Here is a 19,591-nt window from a genome sequence, read left to right as displayed (position 1 = left end):
CTCTAATTCATAGATACAGTTATGCAAATTGACTTCCTTGCACACTGGCACTTGTGCATAGGGTGGCTTTGGATGTGCAGCAAGGTTCTGGATGATAACATTGGACCTCATATTTGGATAATGATTGGACATAGATTTGGCTTCAAGCCTCATGTGTCATTTAAATATGCCTCCTGACAGTTCATCTTTAGACATTCATCTTTAGATTGCTGCTGAATTTCAACATTTCTGGTCTCTATTTTTTATTAGTTGGGAAAATTGTTGTTAATAAAGTCTGAAGTGATTTGAAAATAATAAATGGCTCGATCATTTGCTAATTAAGGTAATTTATTAAAAAAAATACAATCTTAGAAAAAAGGTCAAATCTTAAGGCTCTTTAAGTTAGTCCCTCTTGAGAAATCTTCTGCAACTGTTTCCCTGTTAAAGAGGACTCTGTAAGAGCCTAAGAACACGTAACAAACCCCTGAGGAATGCTTCATGAGTGTGATGTGATGCTCTTATTACCATCTTTTTTTTTTTTTTAATAAAAATAAGCTGCTCTGGCTATTGAGATATTCCCTCCAGGCTTGTCAGAAGAAATTTCACTCATTTTTGTGTAATTGTTCACTGTCTAATGTGATGGACAGCTAATAATGTTTTTTGTATACAAGATGGTGCAACACAAATCTGTATAGACATTAGAGACTTATTTAACCCACTGAACATTTGATGAAACTGGGATCTGTAACATGGTACATTGCAGAATTTGTTTCGGGCTGGAAGATTGCGTATGATTGCTTCGGTTTTGAGTGGTTTGAAGTGAGAATACACTTCTAATGAAAGCAAGACAGATTGCCATAGTTTGAACTCAAAAATATATTTAGGGTCTCTTCCCAGAGTTTGCATCCCAAAAGATTCAAAACAAATAATCACTTGTGCTGGCCTGTGTGTATTTTTGTGCTTCCAGGCCAGCAGTAACCTAGGTTAGTCTGGGAAAACCTGTGCGCTTCTGCTCCCTTCCCCTTGCGCCAAGAGACCACACTCCCATCGAGGAAATGGGAGATCATCATCAGGTCAAGACTTCCTTCCTTTTCATCCAACTGCAGTCACCCTCTAGAGCCCAGCAGTGCCAACCTTCTGCTGCCTCTCTGAGCTTTGTCACTCCAGAGGAAGTATCATCAGCCACAACAGCTGCAGACATAGCACGACCTTCTGTCGGAGACCTAGAGAGCATCTACACCTTGGAGGATGAAAGTATAACCGCCTACAAGGATGCCTTAGATGACACCGGATTACTGAGTGTGGATAGTAAACCTATACCAGAGGAAGCACCTTCACCACTATTTGCTTCTGGGATTACAGAAAAAAACTATCCTTCAGATTCAACAAGGATAGACATCAGGCCGGCTAACCAAGAAACCACTTCATCATCAAGCTTTGAATGTTCAACAGGAAATGTGTTTCTAAGTGAAACAGATTCTCAGGAGTGCTTAAGCTGTGAAGTCAACAAATCCCTAAGTTCAGTATCTGAGAAGGACAACTCTGGTGAACACGTAGAATCCTCCACTTGGCTCTTCTGTCAGGACCCTCCTGAAACCATGAGTGAAGTGATTCAGTCTCCATCACTGGGGAGCTTTCCCAAACCTTCTTTAGGTCCCAGAGTGAGTTTCCTCTACCCATCAACAGGATCTGACTCCCAGAACAGGACAACACCACGTAGTCCAGATCTGAGCCCAACGCCCAGGGGAGTCCCTCCAGCCTGCGCACCAACCTCTACTTTTCTGCCAAGCAGCTGGGTGCACAGTGCCAAGCACAAGGAGGAGGCTGCTGCTCCAGAAAGAGCACAGACAGTGCTGAGCATGAACGCAGAGCGGACCACGTTTGTGTCAGCCGTCATCAAGAGGTCCTCAAACCTCTATGGGGATGTCTGTAAACCAGCACGTAGTTCTTCTAAAGCGACTTCTGATGTCGAAAAACCTTCTGAAAACCTTTCCCTGGCTGTAGTTGGTTCAGGAAAACCAAACCAAACTGCACTGACTACAGAATCTCCGCACACTGAAACAGCACCATCGGTCATGCTTCAGTCTACAGCACCTGAAAAGGTAAGATTGCATTTAATTCTTTAGATGTAGTCGCTGAATTCATTCTCATCTCTAAAGCACAAAATACTGATCCCTACATACATCATGTTAGAGTCCAAGTCTTTACACTAGCTATAAATTTGGGGTACTGAAGACTTTAACAGGCTGAAATTAAGATTTAAAAAATGTTAGTAATTTAAAATGTACTGATTATACTGATCATAATTTAGGGTTTTAGACACTTAATATGATCTTCATCTGAAAGCATGAGACTGTAAGATTTGACCACACCAGGGTGGATAATGGTTGAAGGCTACCCACCCAGATGGACCGATTACAGCTGTGTATCCAAGAGTAATTTCTGCCATTCCTGACATTAAATGGACCAGAAAGAATTTTCATCTTCTTCCTTTGCTCTTGCCATTTTACGTTGGGTGTTCTTTTCAATTTGTTGTTCTTTCTTTGATAAAAAAAAGAAATCTCCTGATAATACTGGTAAAAGCTCTGCCCTGTTTAAAACAGGATGGACTCAAAGTTTATTGGTGTAGAAACCGACAACATGGTTTAGAAAGGTATCAGTTATTTGCACTGGTTGAATTGTAAAAAAAATGTACTAATGGAATAATCACTGATATGGCTCCCAAGATTATAACCTTACATTTGAACAGTGTTTACTGGTTAATACAGGTGATAATACCTGATTTTTTTTTTAAAGAAAAATTTTAAAGAAGATTTTTGTGCAGTTTTGTCTTTTATGAAGAGGTTTCTACTGAGCTACTTTCTCTACAGCATGTTCAGCATTTGTGAGCATGTTTGTCCTGTATCAAATCGTAAATTCGTCCTGTATCAAATCATAAATTCGTCTTTTGTCAAACTGTTCATCTTGTACAAATCATAAATTTGTTGGGTGGTGACTCACGATATGTCAAAGATAGCTGTGCAGATTATGCATATTAATACATACAGCATGGTCATGGTGGCATGATGTGGTCATGGTAGTAAGCTGTTTTTACTGTTTCATGTTTTGCCTCCCTGTGAGAAGAAACTATGAGCATAGAAGCACGCCTGCTATATAAAGGTATAGTTTTGTAGCAGTTTCCTCACCACCAGCAGCCCACTAAAATTATAGGGAAGATTATAGGCTCCAAAAATATGACATACATGACTATATGATATTTTTTTTTTTTTTGGCTTTAATATTGACATAGTCTGCAGCTTTGGTAAGAAAAAAAATCTTGTTTGTACTGCAAGTACATTGAATTGCAAGTACATTGAATTGCATTGATGAAGATAAGGAACTATTTAATATGTATTTAAAATCATGTGTTATAATGACAATCCTTGATCCTAGCTCATTTAAGAAGAAAGTAATAGACTCCGGCCCTTCTCTCTCTTTTCAGAGAGTCCATACCAAATCTTGAACGCTTATGAGAGACCTTTTCCTTGCTTAACTTTCATTTCAACCCCCCTGCCTCTCCTCTCATGGATCCTACCACAGCGTTGTCCTAGCATGGGACGCGCTCCCGAGAACGTACCAACTGTCACTGAGACGGGGGGTGGACTGTCTGGCATATGGACAACAAAACACAAGCCCTAGTGCACGGCTGAAAGCGTGAGAGATGAGGTCCAGCGATGATGAATTAGCGGCGGTGTTTAATAGATGAGCTTCAGGAAGTCTTGGTGAGTATTGTGTGTGACTGCGAGCGCAAGTGTGGGCGATTTTTCAGGGTTCGTTGCTACAGCAGAGCTTTCACTTCGCTCGGGTTTCTTCGGCAGCGCGCTCTGTGTCACGCCTTCAGTTTCAGGCGACTGTCTGAAAGTGCTGCTGGAACTCGCCAGTGTGTCGGAGCTCTCAGTGTCCGCTTAGAGAGCCAGAAACCTCGGACATCGTTGTTCGCTCTGTGCTCTGTAGGAACTCTGTGGATTCAGTGCATGTTGTCTGAACAGTGAGCTAGCTCATGGAAGCTGTGGGAGAGCTGGAGTGTTGACCGCGCAGAGGCTCAGCACACACACATCACATGAACACAGCAGTTTGGATATGGAGCAGGGAGATGGGGTGAGATGCTCTAGCTAACCCTTTGTGTCGTGTTTAAACTCTTAGTACTGTTTAATTAACTAGTTGTATGTGTGTGCAGGCGTTAGTGTGAGGTTCATTCAGCCAGTCCTGAGAGCAGGCTGCGGCTTCCTGGCGTTTAGTTTCATCAGAAAACTGGTTAGTCAGCAACATTGTTATGATATGCTGAGGCTGGTCAGAACACTGACAGGCTAATACCTTTATGGCTAAAGCTAGCAGGACAGAGGGAGTGTGTGTGTGTGTGTGTGTGTGACACTCTTTTTCATGGCCACAAGTACACGTGGCTAGATAAAGTCCTACTTGAAGTTGTTTATCTTTTCCTTGTCTGTGCTTAAATGTGGAAAATTCTGCTGATTCAGCTAAGTTAGCTACAGCGCTGTCCCGGATGCGGATCCATACAACCTACTGATGTAGAAAAGATGCGCGCGCGCCTCTCTCTCTCTCTCTCTCTCTCTTTATCTTTCTCTCTCTCTCTCTCCCTCTCTCCCTCTCTATCTATCTATCTATCTATCTATCTATCTATCTATTATCCTCTCTCTCTCTCTCTCTCTCTGTCTGTCTCTCTCTCTCTCTCTCTCTTTCTCTCTCTCCCTCTCTATCTATCTATTTATCTATTATCCTCTCTCTCTCTGTCTCTCTCTCTGTCTCTCTCCCTCTCTATCTATCTGTCTCTCTCTCTCTCTCTCTCTCTTGACACCCCCCCCCCCGCCCCCCAAAAAAAAAAAAAACAAAAGATTTCTTTATTGGCATGACACACATTAACATTTATATTGACTTTGGGAAAAAATTAGAAAATAACAAATGTGCATACTTTCAACAATGCAATAGATAAATAAATGTACAAACAAACCAAAAATTTTATATATATTTTATATATATACACACAGATTTTATATATATATATATATATATATATATATATATATATATATACACAGATACATATACATATATACATATACATCTCTCTCTCTCTCTGTATGTGTATGTGTGTGTGTGTGTGTGTGTGTGTAAGAGAGAGTGTGTGGGTGTGTGTGACCAAATGTCCCCAAAAGTCTAGGAATATCTGACAGCTTTGATGTTATGCACACATTAGGCTGGTCCCCATGAGGAAAACCTCTTTTTTTCCCTCAAAATCTGCGATTTTATTAAAAAATCCCATTGTTTAATGCATTTTCTTTTGGTTACTGAGGTTAAGGTTAGATTTATTTGAGGCACTAATTAACTGCATTAATAAAAAAAAGTTTTTTTTATGTCAATGGAAATTCCTCATAAAGGTAGTAAGAGAAACATGTGTGTGTGTTGGCGTGCATGCCTCCCCATGGAGTTTCAAAACCCAAAACATATTGTAATATTGTAGTAGTTAGTTTCATAGATAGTTTCACAGTTAAGTGGAAGTCATACAGTAGGCATCATTTCATTACATATATAAGGAATAAAACACTTAAGGGTGTGCTGCTATAGGAAAATAATCAACGACAGAGTGGTGTGATGCTCCCCGAGGCAAAGTTGATTCTCTTCCCATAACAGTACTTTTAAAATGTTTTAGGCCTGGTCCTTTTATACCACAGCGATTAGCAAGCAATGATGTTACATTTTTATTTATTAATGACTGACACATGATACTGTTTCTCTCTTGACGTTAATAAGAGAAAAAAAAAAATGCAGCTTGGCATATCAATGATTAGACATTTTTCTTTGTTAAATAATAACGCTTAAAAACTGTATTTATTATCAGCCTTAGGTTACATGGCACACACACTGTTTAATTCCCTGTGAATGAGTTGTGAATTTGAGTCACTTCCTATAGATTTTAAATGTAAGCCATTTTGTGTGTGTGTGTTTGTGTGTGTGAGTGTGTGTGGGTACTTCCCCGACCACCAGCATTTTCATCCAGTCACCCTGTAACAACCTGTGTTAGTGTTACGACACATGCTGTCAAAAACAAGTATTGCCACATGAGTCTCTCTGTTTGTGTTTGAGTGTGAGAAAAAGAGTGTGTATGTGTGTGTACGAGTGTTGAACACCACAACCCGGTTTTGGTTTGTATGTACATTGAAACTACATGAGGATCAGTTCTTTTTTTCTGTTACAACACGTTATAGATGTAGCTGCTGTAGTTGCTATCAGATGCTGACTGATTTATAGTTTGCAGTTTACACTTCGGAACCGTGGCACAGGATCAGTAAGCGGGTTGAATCCCTCGGTGTGTATTCCCTCTGCAGATGTTTCCAGCTCAGGTTTTTTTTTTCCCTTCTTCCCTGCTTTTTCCACTCTTCAATTACAGTAAACATAGGTCTGCAGATCCATCTTTTGATTGGATGAAACAGAAAGAACAGCTGACTTTTATTTTTAAGAATACACCTTCAAGCCTTTTGGAACTATGAGGAGACTGTAACTGAATTGAACACCTTGAATCTTCTGTGTACATATATACAAAGCCTTTTTGTTGCTGTACACCTCCATCAGTCACTAATGGCTTTGATCCCAGTAGGACTGCTGGAGGAGGGGAGCTCATTATCATTCGGCTCTAATATATCTGTTCTTCATGCTTTAATGACCCGCTCTGGATTTTACATAGGAGATATTTACATGTAAATACACTGCCTGTTTAAATTATCCACTGATCCCCTGTTGGAACAAAGCATTAATTTGATTCATCTGAATTTTGGAAGAAAAAAAAAAGTCAGTCTGTTTTAAATTACAAGTTAATAATTGTTTTAAAATGTCACTACACTTCTTTTTACTTTCTCACTTTCCCACGTGAGGTTATTTTAAAGCGTAGTGTTATCCATGTGCATTATTGCTGCTCTACAATGGACTGGTGTCTCTTACAAGGTATATTCCCATCTTGTGAAGCTCCACCGCAACCTGGACCTGGATAAAGTGCTTACTGAAGATTTTGATTCGAATATTTGTCCTGGATGACGTCCAGTCCCCTGTAACATTACAGACAAACAATACAAAGACAAAGACAAACCAATATCTAATTGTTTGTGGAGATGTTTAGCATACATAATTATTGTCATTTATTCAATCATGTCAGTGATTAGATTCATGAAAACTGCTACAGAAACATCCATCAGCATCAGCTGGCTCAGCATCAGGATGTTCACCAATTAGCCATGTCATGTTTATTTCCTTTTGTGTAGGAAGCTTTTCAGCGAGGGTATCAGTACTTTAATAATGCTTCACAGACTAGGCCTATAAATTGTCCCATCATTGCCTGATAGTGAGTTCTATTTTGACAAAATAGATTTTCTGGCCTAATTCTTGAATTCTTGAATCCTTCCTGGAATGAGGAAGTGTTACAGAGGAGGAAGTTTCACATTTTCACAATATGATTTTACGTAATACACCATCCCCCCGTCCCCCCCATGCTATATATGTCAAGTCCATTGCAAGATTAGCTTATTTGCCAAGATATAAATGTCTGTTACAGAACAAAAACAGAGAAGAAGTCTTTTTGGCTGGTCAGTGGACATGAGGTTTGTCTGTGCTGCCATATGACACGTAAGACATAAACAGCTGGAATAAATGCTCCCTCTGTCTCAGTTTGTGTTATGAGAAAACAGCTGTGTATCGAAATATTTTCCTGTTTATTCGCCTTCCTGTATTTGGGGGGAAAATGTATCATAGTAGAATATTCTGGAACATTTTTCTTGCTGTTATGGCAAGTTTGAGCTTTCTGAAAACTTGTCAGGAGAAGACCAGGCGTCGATGATGAGTTAGTAGATGACATTTGCGTATTAGCTTATTTCAGATGGAATAATCCATTGTCTCTCAAGTCATATGCAGCATTGCTAATAAGTCCTCCTGCTCCACAGAGTTAAACAGATCATCTCTAATTCCCAGGCTGTGCTCTTCATGTCTGCTTCCTCTTTGGCATGCCCTACATGAGAGCCCTATATTTCACCTCATTAACTTGTTTTATTATCACTGCTCAAGTTCTCTTGCGCCGCAGGGCTCACATCCTGTCTCCACTGGCGCCCTGCAATAGCAGTGTAATGTATTCATTAAGTCCAGGAAATGATAAATATTATATAGGCTACTGCACTGAATACACAGATAACTGGTTCAATGAATCAAATATATCTGGTTTCATTAAGCTGTTCCTGCAACCCAGGTCTGATGAATATAAATTGTGCAACACTGAAGGGTCTAAAATAATAGCCTTCTGCTACTAATGGATTTAAATTCTTCCAACATGTTGTAACATAGTGTATAACCAGTGTTTAAGATAATTACTGTGTTAAAACAGCCAAGATAACAGACTGACATGCTGCTCTAACTTAAAATTCCCAAAACGCATCTAATCTTCAACATCAACATGATGATTTGGTCTCTGCATGAGGTTGCTCTTAAATGATCCTTTTGCACTGATAAGTTTTCTTGATGTTTATTTCTGAATGATGTTCTGACTGGCTGAGTTTAAATTGCAGACCAATTCTGACACAAATTGGATATTGTTGCATATTTGTAAACAGATCAGAATTTTTTTACATCCATTCTGAAAGACATTCAAATGAGGTTTTAAATCTGAATGATGAAGTTATCATCATTGTTATGCAGAGATAAGCTAGGTCAAAATTCATCATTTGGCACTCAAGTGGCACGTGAATCACGGAAGGTAGACTGTAGAGTCCAGAAGAAATAAATTGTTTTATTAATCTGTGCAGGGATACAACCATTCAATAAAACTGCAAGGTAGCTACAGAAACCAAGCTGTTCTCAGGCCATGGCAGAGTAAGGGTACAGTCTGTCCTGGTTTCAAGTGTCAACATAAAATTAAAGGTCTTACATCAAAATACAAAGCGAATAAAAGAATTTATTCTGCTAGTGACAGGTTGCTGTTCTCAGATTAGCACATTTTGGTGGGGAAATGATATAAACAATCAGATATTGATCAGGTCAAATGCATATGTTAACAAGTGGGACAAAATTATGATCTGTGTACAGTGCGTATAAAAAGTCACACACCCCTGTAAAAATTGCAAGTTTTCGTGACATAAAAAGTGAAATCAAGATACGACTTGTCAGATCTTTTTCTACCGTTAATGTGATATAGTAACTAACAAAACACAAGTAAAAAAAAGAAACCTTTTAGGAAAAAAAAAGAAAAAGCATACAACAACCTGGTTGCATATGTGTGTGCATCCTTCTGCGCATGTGACTGTGCTCAGAATTAACCAATCACATTCAGACTCATGTACAAATGTAAGTAGCTTACACTCGTCATCAGTGAAGTGATTCTGATTAACCCCAAATAAAGATCAGCTGTTTCTGTAGGATTTTCTTGACTTCTTCTTGGTTTCATCTGACTGCTGTAGCCATGGTTTGCAAAGAGCTTGTTTGGGATCTCATTGTTGAAAGGTATCGCTCAGGAGAGGGATACAAAGAAGTTCCAAAACATTAGATGTACCATGGAACACAGTGAAAGCCATCATCAACAAGCGGAGAAAATGAGGCACCACAGTGACATTACCAAGAACAGGATATCCCTCCAAAATTGATGAAAGAACAAGACAGAATCTTCTCAGGGAGGCTGCCAGGAGACCTACAGCAACATTTAATGAAATGCAGGAATATCTGCCAAGTACTGGTCACTCCCTAAGTGTGACAACAATCCAAACCTGCCTAAATCATCACAAACCATGTCTAAAAATGTGTCGTGGTCTGATGAGACCAAGGTATAATTCTAAAAGATTTTGCACAAAAACAAAACAGCTTATCACCCAGAGAACACCATTTTGGTGGTGAAGCATGGTGGTGGCAGCATCATGCTATGGGACTGCTTTTCTTTAGCTGGGACTGAGGCTCTAGTTAACATAGAGGAAATCATGGATAGTGCCAAATACCAATCTATTTTGGCACAAAATATAAAGAAAATGTTCAGCACGTTATCCAGCATGATAACAACCCAAAGCAAAAATAAAGGTGAGAAGAAGAAGACTAATGTTTTGGATTGGCCCAGTCAGAGCTCACCTCTCAATCTAGATCTAAAAGAGCCCAGAAATTCTATTGAAAACCCTGTGGAATGCCTTGAAGAAGGCTGTACCAGGATAATTTGATAGATCTGGAGCATTTTTGCAAGGAAGAGTGGAATAAAATTGCCAAATCAGTATGTGCATGGTTGGTAGACTCTTACCCAAAAAGACTGAGTGCTGTATTACAAGAAAAAGGTGCTTTAACAAAGTATTAGGGGTGTGCACACTTACACGAACAGGTTATTGTTGTATAAGTTTTTTCTTTTTTTTTTCACCCTAAAATGTTTCTGTTTGTTTTTCACTTGAATTTTGTTGGTTGCTATATTACATTGAAAGTGCAAATAGATCTGAGATGATTTATCTTGGTTTAAATTTTTATATCACAGAAACCTGCAATTTTATGGGGTGTGTAGATTTTTAATATCCACTGTATATCAAATATCAAGACCCACAATATAAATGCAGCCTTTGACCAACAGTGGTTAGAAGTTTTATTTATATAATAATTACGAATGTATGTGTGGCAGTCTGCGAAAACCCATCAGAGGTCACTGTAGCTGAATTCGAGATAGTCCTCGCTGCAGATCCGAAATCCTTACCCTAACCTCTAACCCTAACCCACACAACGCTGTGCAAAACAAAACTACACAGGAAACACACTCCGCCCAAGTCTGTCCATGTAGGAGGAGCTGGATCAGGTCTGACTCCTCCCCATGGACTTTAGTTTTCAGAACTATAGTTTTGTATGATGAAATGAATGAATAGTATAAATAGACATGAATGACTCGAATACACCACTTTTACTTGTGTTACTTTTATGTAAGACAAGCCAGTTGTGACATAGAACATAGTTTTGCTCAATTCAGGAAAGGGATTTAGTGGTTAGAGCAGTGAGGTGCTTTGTAAGCTTTTTTTGATCCAGTGAAATTGGCAGGATTTGGCTGTGAACCCAAACCTGGGCTTAGGCACTGTTTGAGCTCTACTGTGGAAAATCACAGAACGAGGGCTCAGACAGGACCTGATTATACACGACAAGTACTTACACTCTGTGTTTGGAGCACTAAGTGGATTAATTTTGAACCATTGCATACTTTTTACTACTTACAAGCATCTGTGGATAAGATCTTAAACATTATTAACCACTTAGAGTCCCGGGTTGGTATGCAGTTATTCATTTTAACACACAAAGAAACTAACGAGTACTAATTAGTATGTAGGTTTGAGAGTGATACGTCTTTCATTTCCATTCAAACACACTGTAAGGGAGTGTGCTCATATGTAACTTAATTTTTATTGACACAGTATAAAAGATCGATTGACTGACAACGGATCTCTTGTCATTTTTTTACAGTCAGTAAGTACTGGCTCATGTTCAGCTCATTCATTCAACTCAGACACATTTCAAAAACCTTGAGCTGCTAACCAGCACACTGAGACTTGGCCTATGCAGGGCAGTGTTTATACTAGCGACAATTTATACTAGGTCCACTACAAACATGGAATTTCCCAGGTATTTTCCTGCCTAATTACATTTCATCAACTACTTCCTGATCAACGTGTGCGATTATGCAGCTGCCTGGCAAAGAGCATATAGCTGAGCATTACTTGTAAATCTGCGGGTGGAGTTACCTTGAGGAAAGAGTGTGAGACACACTTTGAACTATGTCACTCACTGTTCATCATAGACGCAGGAAAAATCTGGTGTTCAGACGCAGGAAAAAATCTGATTTATTTTCCCAAATTGGACATTTGAGTGTTAACATCAAATCAATTTAGTGTGTTTGGATTTTGGTCACATTTTGGTCACATGATTCAGGCTTACGCAGAGTCGCACAGGAGCAGGGCAAGGTCCGATTTTAATCCGATTTCAAACTGAAATCCATTTCAGATTTCTGTCAGACTTCATAGGTGTTTTCGCAATTTAGACTGTAGAAAACATGCTCAAATCGTACATGCTGGCTCCCGAGTGGCGCAGCTCTCACCATATCATCAAGAGATTGTGAATTTGCCGTGTGCCTAGGTTTGGGATACTGTCTCTGCCCTGTCAATCAGTGTGACACTATTCAATCACGGATGTCTGTGAGCTCATGGACTGTATGTGGTAGAAGGCGCTTAGTGCTTTCCTCCAAGTGTTTTACGTTGCCCTGTGACATTGTGTGAGAAGCAGTTCAAAAAGATGTGGTTGGTTGGTTTCACATGTCTCGAAGGAAGCCTGGTCATGTTAGCCTTCACCCTCCCCGGTTGGTAGCTGTTGTATAATAAGGGAAAGCTGGCTGATGAGTGGGAGTTGGCAGGTGACCAAATTGGGGAGAAAATAGGGGAAAAATGTCTATGCCAAAAAAAAGGGATTTGAGCAGGCTGTCTGAACAAAGCCATAGCCGAACATGCACAGACAGCTCTTTGACTCCATTTAAACCTGGTAATCCTGCAGTATCAGGATTATCTATGGATTGTATGGATTATTTTACCTATGTGATGTAAGAAATAAAACACACCACCAATGTTTACTATTTGTAATTATTGTATTATTAATGAACACTTTGCCCTTTTTAAGCACTTTTAGTTACATGTAAAGTTGTGGAATGTCTGTGAGAAGTCAGTTCCTGTTATCACTTATGTTTTAGCAGCTATAAACGTCATTCCCTCACCAGCCTCTTTTTTCTTTCTCTTGAAGTCAATGTATGGAATTAAAGTTGTCTCAAAAGTATCAAGGCAAAAAAAAAAAAAAAAAAAAAAAAAAACACAGCTCATGTTACAGAGAAAACGTAAAGTCCTCTGTCCTGAATACTTTCCCATCACGGAAAATGTACTCATTTTTACAATGCGCTGACAATGAAGACTCCTTCCCTAAATGTTAAATAAATGTCTCCCTACAGAAGGCTTCACCATGTCAATGGGTATGCGTTTTTCTTTCTTAAATAACAACACATTTGTTTATTGTTAGCCTTAGATTCTCGTGCAACGTCCACCATAGAAGTCCTGTATAAGTATTTACAATAAAAAGAAAGCATATTAGAATGAGCACATTAATATAAACCTATTGTTTAAATTACAGCCAGAACTATTGCCAGAGCTGTGCTTATAGAAAATTAATCAATATCTTCTGACCAATCAGATTTGAGAATTCAACAGAGCAGTGGTATAAACACATGTAAATACATCCTTCTCTTCAAACAACATTTAATAAAAAATCATTCAGGATACATTGCAGTGAAGTGCATGTGGTCATGTCCTCCATGTTCGTCCTACAGTAATCACACAAGACAGCAAAGTCGGTGTTCACAAAAAAATAATTAGTGCTTATGACAGATATGACTGTCCAGAATAAACAGCAGACCACATACAGAAACAAAGCCACCTTTGAATGAGCTGATTTGTATATTACATGCGATACAGCAATCAGATCTGGCTAAACCGAGACACATTTGAGTACAAGTGCAAATGATGGTAACATGTTATCAGGTACAATTTAGATTCTAGAGACATGAAAAGACCAGGTGGAAATGGCGTCCAATGACAAGTGTTTGGAAAATGCACAAGCTCTGTATAGTTGCCGTGTACATTGTCGTAGTGAGCAGAAACGTATTGCAGCATAAGTGGAATGCTTTCATTTTTTGTGGTCAGGTTTACATGCAGGTCAGCAGTGTCAGCATTCCTGTTTCCACCGGTTTGGTTTCGTTCTTCACAGACAAAAGACAGTGTGTGCACTTGAGGACGTGGTGTGTGGTTATTAGTGTGTTTATTATTGTAATTATTATTACAATAATTACAGTCTTAACTTTTCTAAACTTGGATTCCATATCTACATACATTTCCTATTAGTTTCAGTGCTGTAATGAATTATTTGTGGTTGTAACTGAAGTATACTGAGTATGATAAACCGAATAACAAGCATGAATTTGTGGAAAAAGTAATCATGTAGATGTGATTATACGATTAAAGCAGGAAGAACAGCGTCGTTACTTTTTAATGTGCTTTGTCACATAGGCATATGGATTGACCTACAAAGGTTAGGACACAAAAATCATATTAAAATCGCAATCTCGATTTATTTCTCAATGCAAATTGATTGAAGAAGAGTGTCGATTCTGCAGCATTTGCACTTGGGCAAGCATTACATAAGACATAAAGCCACTGTTCTTCCTTATTCACTGGTGCCAATGACCACCTTAAGCATGATGAATCTACGGGAGGAAAAAGGGAGAAACAACCTTGGAAAGCTGTGAGTGAATTTTAAAATCACCCAAATGCCCACTTGAAGTGAGAAGGAACAAATGTGTTCTAAACAAAACGTTTAATATTATGTACTGCATGGAATGTAAGAATGGTGCGAGTGAATCATGACTGCGTGCTCCGTCTCACTCAAAATTTGTGATGCATTACACATAAAGCGTGTTTATCAATAAAGATTTCCACCCACAAGAGGTTTTATGAGCTGCTTTCACCAGAAGAAGAGAAATGAGTAATTATTTAAGCAGCTGCTGATATTCTTAGTTTCATTTTTAACTTAGGATGGGCATACTGTGCTTCTTGGCACCCTGATATGTGTCATGAAGCGGACAGATGAACGGAAGTGCAGCTTTTTTGGTTTAATTAAAAACTGATGCAGGCAAACCAGATGGCTAGGCAATACTCATAATTATGGGGCATACAAATGGTCAAGAGATCTGGTATAAACTAGACAAGTCTAAATCAGCAAACAGGAAGCAGAATATTCAAACCAGGCAGATAACAAAGGCTTGAACTCATTACAGATACAGTGCTGGAGTGAGACATTGCAAAGTAACACTGAAAATCTGGCTTATTTACAGGGAGGTGTGTGTATGCAAACTGGTGTCATTAGTGGGGATAGTGGGGAGCTTGACTGGAGATCATATAACGAGGTCGTGAGCTGAGGATCATGGGAGTCGTATGGGAGGATTTACATACAGTCCGTGGGCTGCTACATGCTCGTTAAAGGTTCCTATCTGTCCCGCTGGATGAATTTAGAATCCATGTTCATAACTGAATTGGAAGATTTGGAAAAAGAGCTGGTCTGTTATTCCGCTATGGGGCAAAGTAGAGCAGAGCTGTAAACTCTGAGGGAATGTGCTAATGATATGTAATTCATTTACATTCATATAATTTGTTATTATGATGCTGTAACCATGTCTCTTCCCAGAAGAACTCATTTTAGAGGTTTCACAGCAAAAGGGTTGGATACTTATGCAATCACAACTTTTAAGGTTTTTAGTTGTAAATAATTTTGCAAAGTATATTGATCCCCCATGCACACACACACACACTTCAATATCATGCAGCATCACAGGGCAGTGTAACACACTCAGAGGACAGAGCTATCTGCCCTCTTCCGTACACACCCATTGGGTAGAGTCATTATGATTGACAGGATAGAGAGAGAAGGAGTAAACCATCACAACCACCCAGAGATCACGGCCAGTTTTTGCTCTCTTGACTCCTGGTCGTGGCATCATTGAGATTCATCTCCCGACAAAATATTATGTATACTATTTTGTTAAAGTTCATGACATATAATCCCAATGAAGTCCATTTCAGTTCCAGATTATTATAGTACAAAATGGTAAAACTATCATTTGCTGAATTTTTGGTTTGTTTGCAGTCTGTTCATCAGGACTGATGCATGTTCAATCAGTTCGTTGAATAAAACACATTTTATTTTATATTAGACTAAGTGTAACGTGGCCTAATACCTAAAGTGAGTCTGACACCCCTGATTTAAGCACCCAGTACAAGTTTATTTGTAAGTAATCGCTCATTCAAAGTGTAGATGTGCGCTGTTATTTACAAATATCTGCTAGGAAAATGGAGCTGCCCTGGTCTGACACAGGAGTGTAAGAATTGATTAAATGTCCGTATTGTTAATAAACATTACTGCAAATGTATTATCTATTTGTATATCCTGTGAGCTTCATATGTGACACACCACAATAGTGCTGCTACCCACAAAAAATATTCCCAATATGTTTTTTTTTTTTCCTCATGAGTAACCGATTAGTGACTTCAGTATTCTAATACTGGCACCTAGCCTCATTCGAATTTTTTATCACCCATACACATCCTTATGAGAGTGGATGAAGAAATCTTTACCTGATGATGGGTCCTGAATGTTTAAGAGGTTAATTAGCCTAAATATGATAAATTAGTTAATATATGCAATAACTTTTTTAAAAAAAAGAAGTTGGCTGTTCTCTTAAAATATCACAACTTCCATCAGTATGACAGTAATTATGTTTGAACATGTATCATATCTTTATTTTGCATCTCACCAGCATAAACATGTACAAACATGACCCATATGCAGGAAAAAGAGTTTCACTTAAGCCTTACTTGATCTCACTTGCTTAATTTGGCTCGAGCAACTAAATGCTGCAGCAGTTTTGTACAAAATAAACTTGTCCTTATTAAGCGATGGGATTTTGGTGCTTTCCTGATCCACCTCATATGTTAGACATGGAAACAGACAAGGAAATAGAGCCGTGACTATTTCATCACCATGTGCCTAAGCTGCAGGTCTTAGCCTGTTTAATGACTTCATTAATTCACCTGAATTAAGACTGAGCTTTAGGCTGTGCAGATCTGTAGTGGCTCTAACAGACAGCCTCTTGGACTTTGGGCCTGTTTTAACAGCACACTATCTGATAAATGGTCAAGGTCTACAGCACTGAAATGACTTTACACTCCCTGAGCTCTGTTAGCATGAAAGACTCACAAGTAGCTTTAACAATGATACAGAAGCTGCTTCCTGCCTACATGCAGTAAAATAAAAGTACAGTTTTACAAAGAAAACATTTTTGGCCTGAGACATTTTTGGTAAACTTTTGTGAATTACTTTAAGAAAAGGACAAGAAAACTACCTTTACATCATTATTTTTGAGAACGTGAAGGGCTGTACTGTTACAGGAAAATAATCAACAATGTGGTGGTGTGAGTTTCTGTTAAAATCCTGAAGTGGATTATTTTCCAATAACGGCATGTCCTGAAGAATATTCCTCTTATATACTGAAGCAATTTGTCAGCATTTAAAATTTTTGATTTATTAAAGAATGACTTGTTGCGCTTTTAACTATTTATAGTTAATGTTGTGAAACATCTGTGAGACAAGTCATTTAAGTTATATCAGTTATTAACAGTCATTCCCTCACCAGCATGTTTTTATTTCTGTCTCAGAGTTAATAAGACTAAAAATAAATGCAGCTTGTCATGTTACTGAGAAACCCGAAAGTCCTCTGTCCTGAAACCTCACCGACTGTTACCGAGTGACTGACTTAACTCACTGTTAAATGCTCACACTGGAGACTCCTTCCGTTATTGTTAAATGTCTCCTTACAGAACACTTCACCATATCAGTGATTATATGTCTTTGGTATATAACAACACTTTTTTTTAAGATCAGTTTATTTTTGGGTTTTGATTATGTGTAGAGTGTTAATATAAACCTGTGATTTGAATTACAGCCAGCACTACTGTAGGTGCTGTCATAGAAAATTACTCACCTTCTGACCAATCAGATTCACGAATTCAACAGTGCTGTGGAATAAAATAAAGTAATAAATCTACTGCAAGGATGCAGCTTTGAATCCTTAATGGTTGCAGCTATTATGTCAAGTACCTAATACCTAAAGCGAGAAGTATTTGACATAAGGCACGGTCTTTAGATATTTCTGGCTTCAGCAATAACCGAGTGTGTGTGCAGAGCTGAGTCAATTACATGGCACCAACAAAAGCCCTTGATTAAAACACAAGTGTGTGGACCGAGTGTAAGAGCACGGTGCTGGGAATAGAAGCCTGCGTTCCTGATGCATCCAGAGGGAGCCATAGCAACTGCTCTCCCGCCTGTCAGCACTTTAACCTTTCACTACTGTGGGAACTCCAAGCACAGCTTGTAGCCTGAAATTTACCCTGGCTTTCTCAAAGGAAGCTTCAGCTGTCCATGTCACATTGTAGGTTTAAAGAAGAATAGAGCATTACATTTCAATTTCAGTGATCACGTGAAGCTCTGACGTGAAGGTCGGCGCATATTAATAAGCACTTAATAGTTAAATGATCAGGACAAGAACTGTCAGCTACTTTTGTTACTTCATTATAAGTCTCTTTACAAATACCGTATGTTGAATGACGATTATTTGTGTTCTCACAGTGAAAGCGTTCAGTGATACTGCTGTGCATGTTAAACAGTGATCTCTTTCTCTAGGCCGAAACATTTGTTTGGGTCAACGGCTCCTCCTCGCACGCTCAGAGTGTCGCCAAGGCCAAGTACGAGTTTCTTTTCGGAAAGACACACGACTCAAGTTCACCAGGCACTGGTAGGATATCTTTTAACTTTTCATTCTTTCCCACATGATGTTACTTTTTTTAAAAATTCATAGCTATTCACGTGACTCATTTTGAGGGTCATTATTAAATGCTACAAAGGTTAGGGGTGTGGGCGGGATTAGTGTTCATCATTTATTTGTATGCAATTAAACTAAATCTAAGCTCATCATCATTTCGTTTGTTTGAATTTATACAGGTTTTCAATATCAGGTTTGCTATTTCCGTTCATGTGAAAGCTTTTAATAAGCTAATAGGATTGTTTTTAAAGCAAATCCACACAGTGACTGACTGAACATACAGAATTTTAAACTAAGACGGCTAAAATGTGTGTTCACCTTATTGCCTGGAGATTGCAAGTTGGAATCCCAACGATGCCGCAGCCATCCATAGCAGGGAATCCAAGAGAGCAAAATTGGCCGTGCTTTCTGGGTGGGAGGGATAGCATTACTCTCACTCCCATGACAATCACAGCGTCACTAACCAATCATGTGCGTCTGTGAGATCAGGTATGCGGAACAGGGCGGATAGCGCTTTCCTTCGAGTATATTACGCTGTCCTGTGATGCAACATGAGCAGCAGTTTTTATCTCCTCATCAGTCAAGTTGCAAGTGAGAGAAACAAACATGGTGGTGAAAGTGCCGGTGAAAAAAAATTAGTCTTGTTAGTAAGCCGATTTACAAAATGACTTCTCACTTTTTTGATTTCCTGCCTCCAAAGTTACAGAAAAACAGCCTCCTCACAGTCACCACAGTGAAAACAATCTTTATTTCATCTTTATTAATGATAGTAATAAATCTAATCTAGAGAGCAAGATAGACTAATCAGTTAGACGATACTTAGGAACACTAGTAAGACTGTTGTTATGGTTACAGTGTGCATGTGGCATGAGCCACTTTTCTTTTCATATCAGCACAAAAATCTGTCTACCCGGAATTTTCTAACTTACTTCCCCATGGTGATGTGTGTGTTGATCAGCATAGCACTGCTTATTCTCACTTTTTGATAGCGTAGATTAGGTTAGAACACCTAAAACAACCTGAAGCAGTGCCAGACTGATCCTGATAAATGTATACAAACTGTAGCCATTTTGATTATTGTTAACAAGCTATAATTAATTATTAATTAGTTAGTAATTA

The 19,591-nt window shown here is 38.8% G+C and overlaps 1 protein-coding gene across 8 annotated transcripts in view; it reads left to right on the top strand.

Annotated features, from left to right (window-relative positions):
* psd3l (pleckstrin and Sec7 domain containing 3, like) overlaps window positions 1-19,591 on the top strand; it is a 127,865-nt gene that overhangs the window by 2,773 nt on the left and 105,501 nt on the right. For 6 of the 8 annotated variants that reach the window (XM_034312732.2, XM_034312731.2, XM_034312733.2 and 3 more), the window contains exons 2-3: window positions 947-2,081; window positions 18,334-18,445. In XM_034312732.2, the coding sequence (XP_034168623.2) occupies window positions 1,035-2,081; window positions 18,334-18,445 (1,159 nt within the window). In that variant the 5' untranslated portion in view covers window positions 947-1,034. Of the gene's footprint in view, window positions 1-946; window positions 2,082-3,718; window positions 3,741-3,829; window positions 4,117-18,333; window positions 18,446-19,591 lie in introns of those variants that run through there. The other 2 variants (XM_053241459.1, XM_034312735.2) reach the window with 2 other exon arrangements.

Source organism: Pangasianodon hypophthalmus, chromosome 17 (genome assembly GCF_027358585.1).
Source record: "Pangasianodon hypophthalmus isolate fPanHyp1 chromosome 17, fPanHyp1.pri, whole genome shotgun sequence".
Lineage (NCBI taxonomy): Eukaryota > Metazoa > Chordata > Actinopteri > Siluriformes > Pangasiidae > Pangasianodon > Pangasianodon hypophthalmus.
The sequence above is the reverse complement of the archived record's forward strand: the minus strand, read 5'-3'. Positions and strand labels throughout refer to the sequence as shown.